The sequence below is a fragment of the Thermobia domestica genome, chromosome 16, assembly GCF_964235325.1.
Source record: "Thermobia domestica chromosome 16, izTheDome1.hap1.1, whole genome shotgun sequence".
In the NCBI taxonomy this organism is placed as follows: Eukaryota; Metazoa; Arthropoda; class Insecta; order Zygentoma; family Lepismatidae; genus Thermobia; species Thermobia domestica.
Window position 1 is genome coordinate 84886461 of NC_137469.1, and position 18486 is coordinate 84904946.

Genomic DNA, 18486 nt, shown 5'->3' on the forward strand with positions numbered 1-18486 from the left:
TTTAAAATTAACTTTACCACTAAGTAAAATGATTTGTTTCAAATATATTTCTCTAACTACTTGATGAGTCCGATTTTCTTTGTTAATTTTCCAACTTAATTGATAGGTATGGAAATATGTACTTAATTAGAAATCTTGATCTTGCAGGAGCTGATGAAGTCGATGAACAGACGCAAGAAGAAATTTTTGAAGAGAAATTAAAAGAAGCAATTGATGGAATAACCCAAAAGTCAGCACAAGGAAGAACATCTTGTCTCGAAAGTGTGGGGAAAGCATTTATTAAGAAATATGTGCCTGATTTTGTGACAGATAGGTAAGTGTCAGCAGCTTAGGTTTCCAAGCAATGTGTAAACAGTTGTTTCAGGAAATCATGTTTATTTTGTTAATTGCATTTCAAGATATCTATAAATGATGGAATATTGAAACGTCTCCAGAATAATTCTGATGAAATTTATACACAATTACGTATTATGCTATTCTGCTATTATATTTTCAATCTGCAATTAAAGAAGAAAGTCAGCCAATGCAATCGTAGAAAGAAAAATTCACTCGAATTATGTCAGGGCATCTAAGACGATTGGAATATACCGTTCACATGGAAAAGGCGCACGAGGGATAGAGTGCTATGCATTAGGTTCTTCACATATTTAATCTATCAATATCAATGGGATCTTTTAAATTTTTGTAACGTATTTTTCGAAGTGACGTCCGTAGTAAATTATTTGGAACAATTAATACAATATAATCGTGTTTTGCTCCTACATAAAATTTAGTACATTAAACCGACGTCACTTCGAAAAATACGTTTTGAAAATGTAAGGGATTCCATTTATTTTGATAGAATAAGAATGCAAAGAACTTTCTGCAAAGTATATCGTAAAAGGATACTTGTATATATATCCGAAATACTGGAGTCTCCTGCTTTTCCTAGGAATACAGTTACGTGAATTCTTTTCTAAAATAGATATTATCTTTTATAATATAAGTATTGCATATTAAGAATAAAAGAATGTAACAGTTGCACCTTTGTGTAATAGAGATATAGAGCAAATGATAAGAGACATCACACTACTTTTTCCTATGGAACGTTTATGGCTTATTGCAGACGCGAGGAGAGAATGTTTATCATTGAATTCTCTTGTTGAGAACGTATCCAGCTGAGAATATAAGACATGAAATGAGATGTTTAGTTGTAGGTCCTTCGGTTATGTCCTGTAGGCTAATAAGAAGACAGATGAGTAATGAAATTAAATAGTTATCTTGCCGTCCGTTCTATTATATTCTGAAACATACCCTATTTTATCCTTGACTGGAAAGAATTCGTTGATCGTCTTGAAGAGAGTAAAAGAGGAGGAATTGACACGTTGACATATTTCATTAATATTCGTTCATGTTCATAAGCTAATGAGGAGACTGATGATAATTGAAAGTAAAGGATTATTTCGCCATCCTATTTGAAGTAGACGAGGATTAACGAATTGTTTTATCTTACGAATATAAACGAATATTAGTGAAACATGTCAACTTCCCCTCTTTTATTTACAGCTCAAAGGCACTCAAGATCAATAAATTCTTTCCAGCCAATAGTAAAATAGGATGTGTTTCAGAATAGGATAGGATCAGGTGTGCATCCAAAAATTTGTTGGTGGAGGAGCCCAAAGTCAAAAGAATGATTCTAGCGGCCCGTGAGAGTGCGCTCTTGGTGCAGACAAAATACAACTGTATTATTTTAAGAGAATTGTAAAATTTTAGGGTGATCTCGATGCGCCCCTGGATATAATAGAAAGGATGGCGAAATAATCTTTTACTTTCAATTATCATCAGTCTCCTCGTTAGCTTATGAACATGAAAAAATTCAAATAATGAAGGGAAGATTAGGTACTCCAGACTCCACCGAGCTGTGTTTTGTGTGAACGAGTGTTTTCCAAACCATAGTTTACTTGTTTCACGTCATGATTCATTTTGTAATGGTCAAATCGATCATAATCGATACAACACTAATCCGAATTATTGAGTAATAACCTATCCAGTTAAGAATAATCGCTGACAATAAGTATTTCGTATTTCATTTGTACTTTATATTGCTAAAAGAGTAATGCCTTCTTCTCTCTCTCTCTCTCTCTCTCTCTCTCTCTCTCTCTCTCTGATTTCTACCTCATCTTCTGGTCTTCTGCTGGTTAGAGTTGATGCAAAACTAGTTTTATTTCTCTTTACATGTTACTTGAGACCAACTTCAATTCTCTTTTTATACTTTCGTAGCAGCGGAATTATTTTAATATATAGCTCCTGTGCACAAATTAAAATATGAAAAATCATTTACATATTGGTTGCATTTTTGACCATCGCTATTTTTTCGTTATTTATGTAGACGGCTTACCCTGACAGATGGCATTGAAAGAAGTTTGAAGAAAGGACGTGGTACAGAACAGGCAGCTGCAGCTCAACTTGCTCCATTACTGTGTGTTCAACTAGGTGCAGGAGACAATGCTGAGGCAACGTGCAAAGACTTATACCCTACGCTTTCAGTTATAGCCCATGACAATTCGGCATCTCCACTTGCCAGAGCAAAGGTAATACATGAACTTTATTTTTGTACTTTGTACATATGCAGGTTTTTCATGGCTGTATGTATGTGCGTGTGTGTAAACCAATTTATAGAGCACTAGCAGCGTTCACCCCGCTTCGCTGCGGTCACCCCGGAACGCAATAAACTTTGTTACTTAGATAATTTTTACTTTTTCGCTTTCAAGTGATATGATAAAAACCATAGAAGATTGCAGTAAATCTTAACATTATATCGCCTCTCATTTATGTTAACCCGCCCCGCTTCGCTGCGGTCATCCCGGTGCTCAATAAGCAAATCAATTAAAAAATTTTAAACAGAAGATTCAAGCTATTTTCCGCTGTATATCGCCTGTCATTTATGTTAACCCGCCGAGTGACACGGTCATGCGGGTTGCATATAAATACGTTTATTTTTACCTATGATGAACTAACAAAGGATTTGTGGACACCTGAATGGTCAATTATCTCAAGACACTGGTAATTAAAAATTAAAGTGATATGATAAAAACCATCTAGGGTCCAAATCCTAATAACCCCCCAAAAATGAAAGAAATTGGTTCAGCCGTATTAGCGTGATGAGCGGACAAAGAATTGTACGTTCTCTTTTATATATATAGATACATTTAATTGCTTTCTGCTTTGTTAGGAGTGCAGTTTATCTGTATGAAACAGTAATTCGCAACTGGCCGAAGTATAAAATAGGAGTAGTTTTACAATCAGAGAATTGGCAAGAGAAACACATTTAATGATGGAGGGAAACGAATGATGTAGGAGAATGGCAATAACAAGTGTTGACAGTCTGCAAGTAGTTATCGATCCACGAGTAGTATGCCTGGAAAACCATCAACTACACTATCCTTATTGTGATGCCCTCTTCCTTTTATCTGAAGAACGAAAAGGGCATACAACATGTTAGCCCTTTTTCGCCTTTAATTGAAGAAGAGAGAAACGCGATAGTATAATATTCGTATACCCTATGTCGGTTTAGAGAATGGAGGCGAATAAAGAGGAGCTATACGATAGAATTTTAGAGATAGGCCGAAGGACTAGTTACCAGACAGTATCGCTTGTATGACGATTAAAAAAGAAAGAAAAATAAATTACATAGGTGAACTCAGAAGTAAAACATTTCACAATGCTTCGCAAAAGTGCAAGTCAAATGGTAGAATACTTTTTTTTTTTTTGTACTTTTTTTTTACATGGTAGGTCAGGTCCTAGATAGATTAGATTCTACTAGCACAATAATCTGGATTCATTATGGTCCAAGAGAAGCTTCAAACAGAACTCATTAGCCAGAATCGTTAGCACTTTCTTGATTATTTTTCCTTTGATGCCACTCCAGTGAATAAAAGTCCTGAAGCTCTCAAGGACAGTCTAAGAGAATCTTGGGGACGTTCCACCAAAATGTTTAGAGTCGTTGGTTCGGCGTCAGTTTCTTCGAAATTTCACAGTGGAGACATGGCGATGAGTTTTATTCCATCGTGAAGCTCGAATTCTCTCAAAGATGGAATAGGGGTAGCTAAGAAAGCTTATCAAAAGCGCGTAGTCTTCAATCCCAGAATTCTCGGTTCCAGTGACTTTTATATTCGTCATTTCCATCGATAGACTGAAATAACTCATTAATTGTTGAAAAGCGGGAGAGAGAGAATGGATTCCCAATGAATCTTATGGTTTTGCATTTTTCTTGCATCTTTCGACTTTGAAACATAAAAATTAAAATAATAATAGTAAAAAACATGTGAAGATTCAGTGCGACAGCCTGGTTCTAGTTGTATCTGTCTTTATTGAAATTAAATACATATACAATAAATTGAATATAAATTCTTATTATTACATTTATCTGGGTTTTCGTTACATTCTGGAAATGTGTTCTTTTTACAATATAATTGTTTACTTGATACCATTGCGCTATCTCAAAGCCAGGTTTTCGTGTTTGCTCCTAGTTCTCTTCATGTAGTTTAGCAAGAAGAGCGGCGATCTAGTCTCACAGAATATTAATTTGGAAAGGACTGGTCTAAAAGAATAGTAATTGTAATATGTTATGTTAACTGTTGGCAGAATGTCAATTAGTCTTCATGGGTTAAGCGTGAGACGTACATATTTATATCAGATAGTCTCAACAATAGTGAGAGTAATGTTTGTGGAAGATTTGTGTATTTGAAAGATTTATAACTAGATACAAATCTTTGAGTTTAAAAATAGTTGATGTAAATTCGATTGCACAAAAGGTACATAAACTCTTAGCTCCGTTTCACCTCTTACGGGGCACATTTTGCAAATCTTCATCTTATCATCAGGCTAGCTACATGCGAATATTTACACAAAATTTTCAAAGCTCCTTTACCCCTTTTAGAGTTCCATTTTGCAACCTTAGAGTACGAGGATATTATTTCTTCAAAATTTCAAATTTATACTTCTATAGTTTCGGGGACCTGGAGAAAGCCAGAAAAATTTCAGGACCCCTTTTTCCCTCGTAAGGAGGTTATTTCTACGAAATGTCAATGTTCCACCTCTAATAGTTTTCGGAGATTTAGCAATGAGTGAATCAGTAAGTTAATAGATTTACTCTTATAGATTTGAAAATTGAATGAAGATCATTCTTTATTAAATTCCATTATCATTAGCAAGGAGCGTTGAATTCATTATGATTGTCTAATTTGAAGCAGAAAATATTAAATTTTAAGATAATTAAAAAAAATGAGAGAAAAAGAGAGAGAGAGAGAGAGAGAGAGAAAGAAAGAAAGAAAGACAAACAAACTTCCAGGTGGTTCCGAGTTTTCGGAAATTTTACAACGATAATCATGACATCGCCAATGATTTAACATCCATCAGCAAATACTGTTAAACGATATGGAGGACGCTGGCTACAAAAATAACTTCGACGTTTGGGTGCCATGTTCTGACTCAGAAACATTTACTCGATCGAATTTCTGTCTGCTGTTCTCTACTGAAATGTAACCAACTCGAGCCATTTCGGAAGCGATTGAAAAGTGGATAAGCTACGGAACAATGTACACTCATGTCCAAAATGATGTCGCATATCTATAACTGTCTTCTTGTGAGAATATAATTTGATAATGATTTTGTAGGGTACATTCAATACTATATGTATAATCAGGATATGTATATTTGTGGTAAATTTCATTGGAAAAGAATTGTAAATACGAAAATTAGAATGAGTAGAACAAAATGTTGCTAAATGGACAAGGAAGTTTTATTTCCGTTTTGTTGTTCTTATTTACTGCTCTTTTGACATGAAATTTGCCACATACATGTCTTTGCCGATTATACGCATACTAACATCATAAGAAATACCGGGCAAATTCGTTATCAAATTATATTCCTACAACAGCATATTTATAGACATGCGACAATAATTTTGGACATGAGTGTACTTAAAAGATCGTTGTCGAAACTAGGAAAAACCCTAGTCTGTGACAAAGCCCACTCTTACGCCCAAGAGGGTTATGCCGTGCGTTTCGTGGAATTGGAAGGACATGGTGCATCACGAACTGCTTCCTCCGGGCGGAACGATAAACTCGAACCTGTACTGTCGACAGCACGTAAAATTCAAAGGGAATGGTCGGAACTGGTCGACTAAAAGGGTGTCCAATACTATGCTGACACCAGACTGCATTCATTTTTGACACCTCAGGAATTGAGAGAACTTGGCTTGGAGGTTCTAATGCATCCACCGTATAGCATAGACCTCACACTTTCAGATTATTATTTGTTTCGGTCTTTCCAGAACTCTTTAAATAGTGTTAAGTTGGTTCCAAAAAGTGCCTGTGAAAACCACGTCTCAGTTTTTGACCAGAAACCACAAAAGTTTCATATCTGATTAAGTCGTTGCCGGAAAAATAGTAGGTCGTCATCGTCAAAGTGGTGGAAATGTTTCATGATGTTATTTCCAAATCACCATAAATGCCTTCTCAATTTCGACAACCTGAATGTAACGTAGTAACGTGAAAAAAGTACTTTATTTATGTAATATATTTTAGAAACCTGATAGAAAAATAAGATTTGAAATTCAATTTTGTGTGTGTGTGTGTGTGTGTGTGTGTGTGTGTGTGTGTGTGTGTGTGTGTGTGTGTGTGTGTGTGTGTGTGTGTGTGTGTGTGTGTGTGTGTGTGTGTGTGTGTGTGTGTGTGTGTGTGTGTGTGTGTGTGTGTGTGTGTGTGTGTGTGTGTGTGTGTGTGTGTGTGTGTGTGTGTGTGTGTGTGTGTGTTAGCGTTTTTCAACTTTGTTGTGCTATTGGTAAAATAATATTTTTCTTTTCTAGTGTTGCGTGGCTCTTGGTATGTGTAGTTTCCTTGCTGGCGGTGAAATGCAGGATGTGTTTGATCTGATGCATTCACTGGAAACATTATGCTCTAATAATGATAACAAATTTGTTTTGGTTAGTGGTGCATTTAGGAGGCTATCGGGCTCAAGAGCTCCCCGAAATAATTTCATTATTATTTTTTTCACATTATACGTACAACACAAATGCTTCTTACTGGTTCTCAAGCCTCTCCCTCCGAAACAAGATCCTAAATACGCCACTGGTTATGATAACATTTGAATCGATATTATAAGTACATCTCTACAAGCGCTTTGGCAGTTTATACTGGTTAATATTTCACTATGGCGTAAGAAAAACAAAAACTAGATATTGGTCGATATTTGAGATGTATTTAAATTTTAGCAATTCGAAACGTATGTATTTTCTATTTCTATTCACATAATGATTGGATAAACTTCTAGTTTACGCGCATACCCACCGTTGCTAACGCACCTGCTCCCTACACATGCACCCCCGCGCAAGTCCACCAGTTCATCCCATTTTGAACGTCTGTTGGCCACGAGACCAGAAATTCATCGATTGTACTCTCGTTTTCGAGACGAGAAATTTCTCGAGTCCCGTGGGTGGCACTGATTCACCCAAGTTTTGATCTCAAACACTGCTTTAGTGTTACATGGTTCATATGTTTATAATAATAATAATAATAATAATAATAATAATAAAAACTACAAATTGGTAAAATGATGATACGAAAGCAATGAAGAGCATTTATCTACGTTTAAAATATGCAAGTCGTTACACAATTTAGACCAATAATAAGTATGGTTTAAATGTTATTATAGCACATTATTCGTGGACCAATCGTGACGAGGAACGGTTGTGATACTTTCAGATAAAATTAAGAAAAAATAGGGCATAATTTCTATATAAAAAAAAAAAAAAAAAAAAAAAAAGCGTAAATTACCAAAACAGAACAATAAAATGTCGAGACAAGAGCGAAAGAAGTCTTCGAGGATCGGGACGTGACGAGACCTATTAAATTTAGGAGACGAGACGAAAAAAAACCTTACTTCTCATCTCGTCTCATGGAGAACACTATTGAACGAAATAGATAGATTCTTGCTTGTAGTGATTACCTGGCAGATATTGGTGCAACATTTTTTTGACATGAATAATAATCGATTTTGTGGCATATCAACCTGCAAGTGTTTCATCAATCTGGTGCTATTATTGGGGCATTAGCCAAGAACAGAATACTGTAGAATGCATTAGGTTATTATTTGGAAATGAAGTGAAATCTTTGTGTTTTACGTTCCACGATTATGCAGACTAGGCTAAAGGAGACGATGATGATGAGAATGAATGAAATGGTGGAATGAAGAAAGTGGAAGAAAATGAGAAAACTCACGAACATGATGTTTATCCACCACAAAGCCCACTTGGTGCGATCTGGGACCGAACCGGGAGCACATACACACCAGAGGTGAGCACTCTACCACTGAGCCACCGCGGTCCCCGTTATTCTTTAGGGCATAATAACTTACTTAAAAGAATCTTTGAAATTCCCATATTTTTAATCTGCACGAAAATAGATTTGATGAATACTATTTCTTCTACCTGGGTTTATTAAACTTCCAAACTATTCTATGCAAAGGTTTCGAAAGTCTAATGGCTATTTCCGTCTGTCTGTTAACAGGTATCACACCAAAAGTGGCAAGAGATATCGAGAAGGGTTTCCTGGAATCTATTTAGCGTCCTAAGAATAGGTTCCATCTCCTCCGTCAATCTTCTATATAAATCGGAAGTAATAGAGATACACCACTTACGGTTCATAAATGAAAAACTATTTTACCTAGCGACAAGCGGTTTTAGGGAATTGATTAAACGTCTCTAGAAAATGTACCATCTCCAATCCTCTCTCTATTGAAAACCGGAACTGGTAGAAATTTACTGGTATTTCCGGTTTCAATATCGATGTTCATAGAGCATAAACGATATGATATATCGAAAAGCAGTTCTCGGTCGTTTTCTTCTTACACATACATTAACAATTTTGCAGCTCGTTATACATCACAACAGCATAAATCCTTTTCGATCTCTGTGTAAACGTTTGTCAGTTGATGCGACAAATAAGCTAATTTAGTCTACACTATACAGTCCAAACTACTGTTATAAATGAACACTTCCCTCACTTGAAAGGAACATAGACAGATTTTCTAAAACTTTCGTACGTCGTTAGCTCCAATAGGCCTCTACAGGTAACTATTCGTGGAGATGCTTATGTAGAATCAATGGAATCTTGAAAATCTATGAAGAAAGAAAAAACAGACTTTGCTCTTATCTGCTGTCAATCTGCATTCCATTGGTTTCTTCATCTCCGGAGACATCTCTAAGTTCGCGCACGTGACCTAGCGGGAGACAGAGAATGAAAGAAACCTACCTGCTTAGCCTCCTATCTGCTGTTCTGCGCTGTTGCAAAATACAGCCATTATCTTACACAGCTTTTAAATGGGAGAAAATTAATTTTTAATTAGCGCGCTTTATATTACCCTAGCAAGAAAAAGTAAAAAGTGAACATGCAGTATTAATACTAACAAACATTTGGACGAATTTTGAAATGTATAAAGTAAATAGTTTTCATAATATTTTGGAAAGAAATATGCCATGTTATTATATAGGGAAATCCCAACGCATTTCGAGGATTGGACACAGCCTTAAGTTGTTGCCGGAAAAATAGTAGGTCGTCATCGGCAAAGTGGTGGATATGTTTCATGATGTTATTTCCAAATCACAATAAATGCCTTCTCAATTTCGACAAACTGATTATAACGTAGTAATGTGAAAAAAGTACTTTATTTATGTAATTATATTTTAGAAACCTGATAGAAAAATAAGATTTGAAATGCAAAGATTTTTTTTTTTTTTTGTGTGTTAGCGTTTTTCAACGTTGTTGTACTATTGGTAAAATAATATTTTTCTTTTCTAGTGTTGCGTGGCTCTTGGTATGTGTAGTTTCCTTGCTGGCGGTGAAATGCAGGATGTGTTTGATCTGATGCATTCACTGGAAACATTATATGCCAATTCCTATTTAAAAGGTAATGGTATGGTGCCATCTCATCCTGTGGAAGTGAGTGCTCTCCATGGCGCAGCGCTATCAGCATGGAGCCTTCTACTTACCTTGATGTCACCAGCAGACGTATATAACACAATGTCTTTGTAAGTAGTGAGGAGTAGTACCTCGTACTTATTATGATATTCCGATAAAGTTAAAAAATTGTGTTTCTTCACTACTTGCGGTATATGTATAGGGCGTATCGACAAGACGGATTTAACTTCAAAAGTCTATAACATGAAAATGAAAGAAATTGTAATTACACAATAAATTGGAAATATTTCAGTGAGTCATAAGTTTTACTCTCAATGTTATAATTGTGCTATGTGCCCTCCAGCTGCCGCACTGACAACATCCAGCAGTAGCTAAATTCTTCCCAGACTCTTTGCAGAGAGCCTTCGTTCACTGAATTTACTGCCGTTCATGATTATTGAATCCTCCCCACTGGCCTAATGGCTAGCGCATGCATCTTTGATGTACACTCATGTCCAAAATGATTGTCGCATATCTATAACTGTCTTCTTGTAAGAATATAATTTGATAATGATTTTGCAGGGTACTTTTAATACTATGTGTATAATCGGGAAATGTATATTTGTGGTAAATTTCATAGGAAAAGAATTATAAATACGAAAATTGGAATGAGTAAAACAAAATGTTTCTAAATGGACAAAAAAGTTTTATTTTCGTCTTGTTGTTCTTATTTACTGCTCTTTTGACATGAAATTTGCCACATACATCTCTTTGCCGATTATATACATACTAACATTATAAGAAATACCGCACGAATTGTTATCAAATTATATTCCTACAACAACACATTTATAGACATGCGACAATAATTTTGGACATGAGTGTACATGGGGTCCTGGGTTCAATTCCCAGTGGAAAAGTAAAAAGTAACTTCACACTCACTCATTATCATTAATCGTTTGTTTTATTTAGCCTAAAGGGCGTAATCATGGTACGTTAAACTAAAATTACTTTTCATTCATTTTTCTTTGTAATTCGGTTTGAGATCGTCTGTATGATGAAGGCACAATAACACGGTCTTTCATCTAACCCCATAAGAAGGTACACCTTGTGATGTCTGGTCTGCCTTTGCTCTTCCCGTACATAAACAGTCTGTTTCCAAAAGCTGTTTGTGCCAACAACAAATGCTCTTGGCGGATTAATCGCAAACGTCACCAGTGCTTGCACGTGTTGGGAATGAGGCTATGGAGTATGGATAATAAAGGTTATAGAAGTTAGCACATGCCTAGATATGGAATGTTAGTTGCTAGGGATGACACTGTGAAAACAAATGATCATATCAAGATGGATTTCAATAAGAGTACAATGTATATAGGTATTTAGGAATCTTTGATGTTATTTTTCTAAGTGTAATCTGTGAGTAGGAAATATACATGGAAATTTAATGGAATCTGGATTTATATTGGATACTCTCATGGGGATACGGAATTTAGTGGTATAAATATATGAATAGTAATCAGTGCATTTATGTTTGTTAGTAGTAAAAGCATTTAGGCATAACAAGTTAGATAAGATGATCTATCGGATTTGAAGCATTGAAAGATAGTTAGCAAAGATCAAGTTTTGGCACTCCAGTATATTTAAGAAAGCATTTAATTCTATCTTACAGCACGCAGCACCGCAGTTACGGAGTTAGTTCTATATAATTCTATAACAGAGAAAGATTACTTTCGTGGAGTAACCATTTTAAGCATGATTTTTTTTATTCACCAAATTCGTTTAATTTCAGTTCATCGAAAGTTTAGCGGCAGCTGTTGCGTTCGGTTATTCAGCTATTGTTGTATTCGAAGAGAGATCGAGTACAGATCATTAGAAACTATGTAATATGTACTTTTTCGAGCGATATGGATGTCAGTCACGGTGGCTCGTGATTACATGGATATAGAGCCGTGAGATTGAGTGATACATAGTGTATAAAATCATTTTCTGAGCAATTGAGATACAGGTATATAGTAATGAAGAAATGCAATTTTTTATTTCATCAGAATATTCGGTAAGTATCAAATAATTTTTGAATTATTCACATGTTGGATCATGGATTATTATTGAAAGTTTCGTCACATCTTTGGTTGAGAGGTTTCATGGCAGTTGAAGGGATAATATAACGAATGAACTATTTGCACATTGTGAGATTCAGTACCTGTTTAGTCACATGCAGTTCAGTATATTTGGAGACCATCTGAATTGAATCAATATCATATGCACGAACTTAACTTGTTGAAAATTAAATAAAAGTTAAAATTGTACTTAACGTAGGCATTCAAGTAGTAAAACGGTAATTCCACGCTATGTATCAAAGACTACTTGTCATCTTCATATGTATGTTTATCAAGAAAGTATGCTACTTGTATTACTACATATATTTATAAGTTCCTTTCATTTTAGAGACTCGTGAACGTTCCGTGAATCACTGCTGTCAAAATTTCTTGTGAAAACCCACTCATTTTTCCTTTACCGATTTCCTTAAAGAACAATCACAGCGTTCACACTGATCCTGAAAGTCAAGGGAGATCAGGGAAATTAAATTGAGTCAGGGAAAGGGAAATGCTTCAGAATATGTTGAAAGTCTAAGAGATAGTTATATATCACAAAAGAGTGAGTTTTTCTTTCTTTTTTTTTTTTTAAAGAAAAAAGAAAATTATCTTCAGAAAGAGGAACTTTAGGAACGCCAATAGCTGTTGAAACTTCAAAGCTTTGAAAGAAAATGAAAAGTTATACGTGTATTCAGAATGCGAAGATCTATACACTAAATAAAGTTATCGTTAGTGTATAGTTATTGTTTGGTACTTCTAATAGAGGAAGTTGACTTGTAATAGGTATTTACAGTAAGAAGACAACAATGGGTATGGCGAAGGTCGATAGTTTTTTTTCATTATTATTATTATTTATTTATTTTCTTTTAAACTTAACCAGGGAAGATTTACTTAGTTATAAAAATTCTTGGAAAGTCCGGGAAATCGATATCAGGATTTCAGTGTGAGCCGCGAACCAGCAAATACCTATGTCGTTAGTATTAAATTACTTGACAAAAATGCTTCTTAGTCTGTATTAGAGTCTTATATACGAGTGTAACTTACAATTCGATTTCTCAGGTGGTTTGTAGTGTTAGGTTATATTTTATTTCCAATCATTGGGTAGGTCTTTCTTGTTTAGATATTCCCTTGATTTCGTGAAATGTTGCATGGTTGTCAGTAAGAATTAGCGTTTTTAAAGCCTGTGACAAACATCTTGGCATTTCAGCTAAACGAATAAAACGCAAGCTCTGACGCGATGTTGCCGAATGCTAAGGGGTGTGGTGATGGCTAAGCAGACGAACTACAGCGCGATCAGGTGGCAAAGGATAGACGTGGATGTGTACAAAATAAACGTGGCAGTACGGCTGGCCTCTCATTTGTTAGTAGCATTTAAAGAGAACTTGGAGTGCCGCCTTCAAATGCCAAGATGTTTGTCACGCCGTTTAGTTCTTGATTTGTGGTTAATATAGTTTCATGCTTTGTATGTTGGCAGTTGTTGAATTGGATTTTTTTACTATGGGAGGCTTAAAGCTTGATACCTTGTAATGTTACAGATAATATGTAAATTTTACGTAACTGTGCATTTCCTTTGTTCTAGCCAACTGTCACGTATAGTGGAGTTGCTGGATTCTCCAAATCTGGATCTACGTATTACAGCAGGAGAAACTATTGCTGTGATATATGAACTAGGGAGAGCTCACAATGAAGATTTTGAACAAGATGCGACACCTGAATTATGTGAGAAGCTTCATCAGTTGGCAACAGATTCTCATAAATATCGGGCCAAGAAAGATCGAAAACAGCAGCGCTCGAGTTTCAGGGATATACTTCGCGCCGTTGAAGTAAGTTGAAGAATGTAGGAATGAGGACGTGTGAGAATTCGGATTTTCACTTCGTTCTGTTTTCTCAGAATTAAGACCTGAGTAATAGGTTACAGTATGGTCTTATTTCTGAGAAGATCCAGTTTCCGAGTTCGTGATAGACGTCCTCATTCCTGCAATAATTATATGAGTATTAACTAAGAATATAACTACCCTTACAGTATCAATGTGCGTATCGCAGTGGTAAGTTTTCGAGAGCCACTCTGCTCTCTTCCTCTGTCGCTCAGTCTGAAGATTAGTGTCATCATCAAGTGATATTTTGACTTGATGTACTTCTTAAATTGTTTAGTTTATCAAGTTTTTTGTGATATTTTCGGTACACACTTGTGGTAGAAAAATTTTTAGTTGATCAGCTACCATTATGTGCGTTTTATTTTCAGTTAATGGTGGACAATATGTAAGTTCAGCGATTACATTGTTCTTCACACATTGAGCTACCGAAGAAGCGAGCAGGAGTGGCTTTCGAAAACTTCTCGCTGGGTTAAATAGATTGGTACAGTATAGTAAATTGTTTCTGGACTGTGTTAACTAAAGGAAAATCAATTTAAAGAATTTTAACGTAAAACTGTTACTTTAATTATATGCGTCCATATACTTTTTTTTTTTTTTTTTTTTTTTAAATCTACTTCCCTTAAATGTAACGAGATACAAATTTAACACAAAATACCTACTTTATATACACAGATTATTTAAGGAGACCTCCTACTATTTTAATATTAAGGGGTTAAGAATGAAGTAGAAAGACTCGTGTTTGAAAATTTGTTTATTCATTAAAAAAGGGAGGAGGGGAGAAGATGGTTAGGTATAAAATGAAATGAAATCTTTAAGTTTTACGTCTCACGCTTATGTCGGTTAGGCTAAAGGAGACGGTGATGGTGAGAAATTAATGAAATGGTGGAATGAAGAAAATTGGAGGAAACGGGAGAACCCCGAGAAAATCCATGAACACGGTGTTTGTCCACCAGAAAGTCCACACGGCGCGAGCTGGGATCGAACCAGGGACGCCAAGCACCGGAGGAGAACGCTCTACCACTAAGCTACCGCGCCCCCGGTGATTGTTAGGTGGTGATGAATTGCAAACAGTTATTACAAAATTTGTAAGCATTGGCATAATATTGAAAATATCAAGTAAGTTGGCAATCTACCACCAAAGAACAAAAGAATGCGCAAATTAATCTCGCCAGAACGTAATCTGCATGTCTATCATGTAATGATTGATCTGTTTTTAACAAGACGTCTTCAGGACTGTTGTAGCCTGGTAAGTTCGTTCCTTTTATCTTTCCCCTGATGCATCCTGCTTTTATACTCCAGGGAAAAGTCAAAAGCTCGGAAGTCCAAGTGGTATTCAGTAATTGCATAAACTAGTAAGAATAATTAAGGAAATTATGAAACTGTTATATCTAGAGAAGTTTATCAATGAAGAATGCGAGCCGGTTAAATTACAAATTTAACAAACTAAATTTTCACCATTAGTATCAAACAGTACATAATATTGGCGAACTGAATCCTATCCGAAAAGAAGATATAATCAAAAGAAAGAAAAAAAGTGATGAAATATTGAGAAAATGAATACTATTTACATGCTTATAATTTAATCTAATTTCCTTGCTTGCACGTTAACGTACTTGTGCTAGCGGGAAACCAACTGTTGTATGCCCAAAAGAGATGAACTCCTGAAGTTTTTCATTTACTGCAGGTTGGACATCATCATCAGAGTTGAATCATGAAAATACTAGTAAGGGACATTGTTTTACGTACTCTGTGATACTACAAGGTTAACAGTGTTGCCAACCTAACAAAGTAGTAATACCTCAAATGGCACTACGTCAAGTTATTACATATTTCAAATTTACATGTAAAAAGAAAACATACAATACCACATTTGTCATACAGTGTTGCAAATTAAGGACTCGGCAATATCATAAACATCGAGAAATGTACTGTAATATCGAATACTGCGTCGGTATTTCGAGCAAGTACAAACAAAGGGACAAGGAACTGAAAATTAGATTTTCTTCTCAGATGACTGCATTTCGATAGATACACTTATTGATATATATCGCATCGTATTACGTACATGGTTTTCAATATACATAAAGATCGTAATGCTCTTTACAGCATTTTGATACCTAGACCATTCTGGAGATATGAAATATATATATATATATATATATATATATATATATATATATATATATATATTGCTTAAAATTGCGTGTTTGTGGGAACTTTCTGAAACAATTTTTGATTTACTTATCTTCTATAACATTACAACAATCCTTTTGGTAGGTATAATTACAATAAGTTCTCGGAGTTACATAATTTTAAGCAATATTGTAAGCTTGAACGATTTTTACCATATCTCCAAAGCGGTTAGAAATATCAAATTGCTGTAAACGCCATTGTGATCTTCACATTTATTTAGATTCTTCTATGCAATTGAATGAGGTACTTATCTAAGCAGTTTTTCGAAACATGCTTTTAAAAATTTTCAGTTCTTTTAACTTCTTTCGTATTCATTCGAAAGTCGTCATTATGATTATAGTATTAGACACTAAAGTACTTTATTCGATTCCTGTGTAAAAAGTGTACCAGCTTTTTCAGGCCAGCGATCTTGAGAGGTTTTTCCTGAGTTTCCCTCATTCACACCAGACAAATGCCGGGATGGTACCTAACAGTGGTCCCAGGCCGCTTCCTTCCTTTCCCAATCCTTCCATCTTTCCCTTTCATCGGATAGTGTGGTCGCCGAGACGCGTCATCCCACATATACGTGATGGGCTAGATGCCGACATCCAGAAATTAATCCTAATTCTAATATTACTAAAGTACTTGGGATGTGCAGTGCTCCGCATGTCTCATTTTCGCTGTTACTGCTTTAGAGGCCATTAGAATTTGGTTATTTATGATACCGTAGCATCCTTAATTTGCAACACCGTATGACAAATGTAATATTATATGTTTCCTTTCACATGTAAATTTGAAATATGTAATAACCTACTGTAGTGCTATTTGAGAAACTAAAACTTTGTTGGTTTGACAACACTGTTAACCTTGTGATATCATTTGCTTGTTTCAATTCCTTGACATTTAGAGATCCAGCTAATTATAATGATCTCGTATGTGTGATGATGTAACTCGTTAATAGCTGCAACAACTTCATGAACTCCATGATCTTCCGGCTGGGGTCTCAATGGCTTAGATTTTAGGACCTTCGCAAGATGGCCAGACCGGGAAATATCAAACATACTATGTATTTTTTAAAAATCAACCTCACTCGTATTGTCAAGTTCACCGATAAAATGAAGTCAGAGGAATAATTGATTATTCATGCAGTTCAACGCTGTTATCGTTCTTCATTTGATTTTTTCTCTTTTAAAAAATCAAGACAATATATATCGTACGCGATCGATGGAACTCATCCAACCTTGGCCAAAATTGGGATGGTGATAGAACTTCACGAGCTTAGTACACGTATGAAATATCTGGTGTGAGGCCCGTTGTTCCCGAGTTATTGGCCATTAAATTTGAGATTCGGTTTAATGAAAAGTGATACGCTATCGATGCTACTAATCCGATCTTGATAAAAAATTTGGTATGATAGTAGACCATGTGTAGCTTAATACTTAACATGAAATAATGTGTTATACAAATCATTGGTTCTCCAGTTATTGAACTCTGACCTTGGATTTGGACTTCGTGAAACAAAGAAATTTTACTAAGTCACTATCGATACAACTCGTCTGATCTTGACCTGTTTGGTATGGTGATAAAATTTGACGAGCATTGTATAGTCCGCAGCAAAAAACCTGCAACATGAGCATGTACGTTTATTGTGAAACGACGAAGTCTTGCTCCAAAATAAGTGTGCAGGGGAGGACGCCGAGGTTTCTCCCGGCGTTATTCGTGCCACTTAGACATTATGTTGGTTCCCTGCGTTATTAGGCGTAGTTTCACAAACTTACATGCTCATGTTGCAGTTTTGTTTTTCTGCGGACTGTACACATTCAAGCATAGTATGTATAGAGATGCTTAGTTTTCGACTTACTGACCATCAAAGTTCGGTTTGAAATCAGTGAAATCGAGAAATTTGGTATGATGGTGGATATCGCGTAGCGTAATACGTTCATGAAATATTACGGTATAGAGATCATTCGTTTTCGAGTTGCTGACCACCTAATTCGAGTTTGGAGTTAGTGAAATAACGAAATTCCCAAAATAACGATCGGTAAGAAAAGTTTGATAGCCAGTAACTTAAGAACCAAATGCCTACACATCATGGTATTTCATACGCATATTAAACGTGTTAAGGTCTACCTACATTTCAAATGTGGTCAAGTGGTGGCCTTTAGTTTCCGAGTTATTAACCACCAAATTTCAGGTTGGACTTTACTTCCCGTAACACGTTTTATAGTGCAGTGTGTATTTATAATAAGGATTATTTAAAAATGAATGAAAAACAATTTTTTTTTCCGCTGCAGGGAAATTTACTAGTTCAGCAATGACGGAGGAAATCTGCTCTGAAATTGACCATATATCTTCAAAAAAATGTTTAAGTTCGGGAATTGAATAGGCCAGAGGAGATTAAGTTCAACCTGA

General features: G+C 35.6%; 1 protein-coding gene across 1 annotated transcript in view; it reads left to right on the plus strand.

Moving 5' to 3' along the window:
* The window catches only part of Ifrd1 (Interferon-related developmental regulator 1), a 51188-nt gene that overhangs the window by 21691 nt on the left and 11011 nt on the right, over positions 1 to 18486 (plus strand). The window contains exons 3-6 of the mRNA XM_081742705.1: positions 148 to 313; positions 2369 to 2570; positions 9837 to 10066; positions 13608 to 13851. Coding sequence (XP_081598831.1) covers positions 148 to 313; positions 2369 to 2570; positions 9837 to 10066; positions 13608 to 13851 — 842 coding nt within the window. The remainder of the gene's footprint in view (positions 1 to 147; positions 314 to 2368; positions 2571 to 9836; positions 10067 to 13607; positions 13852 to 18486) is intronic.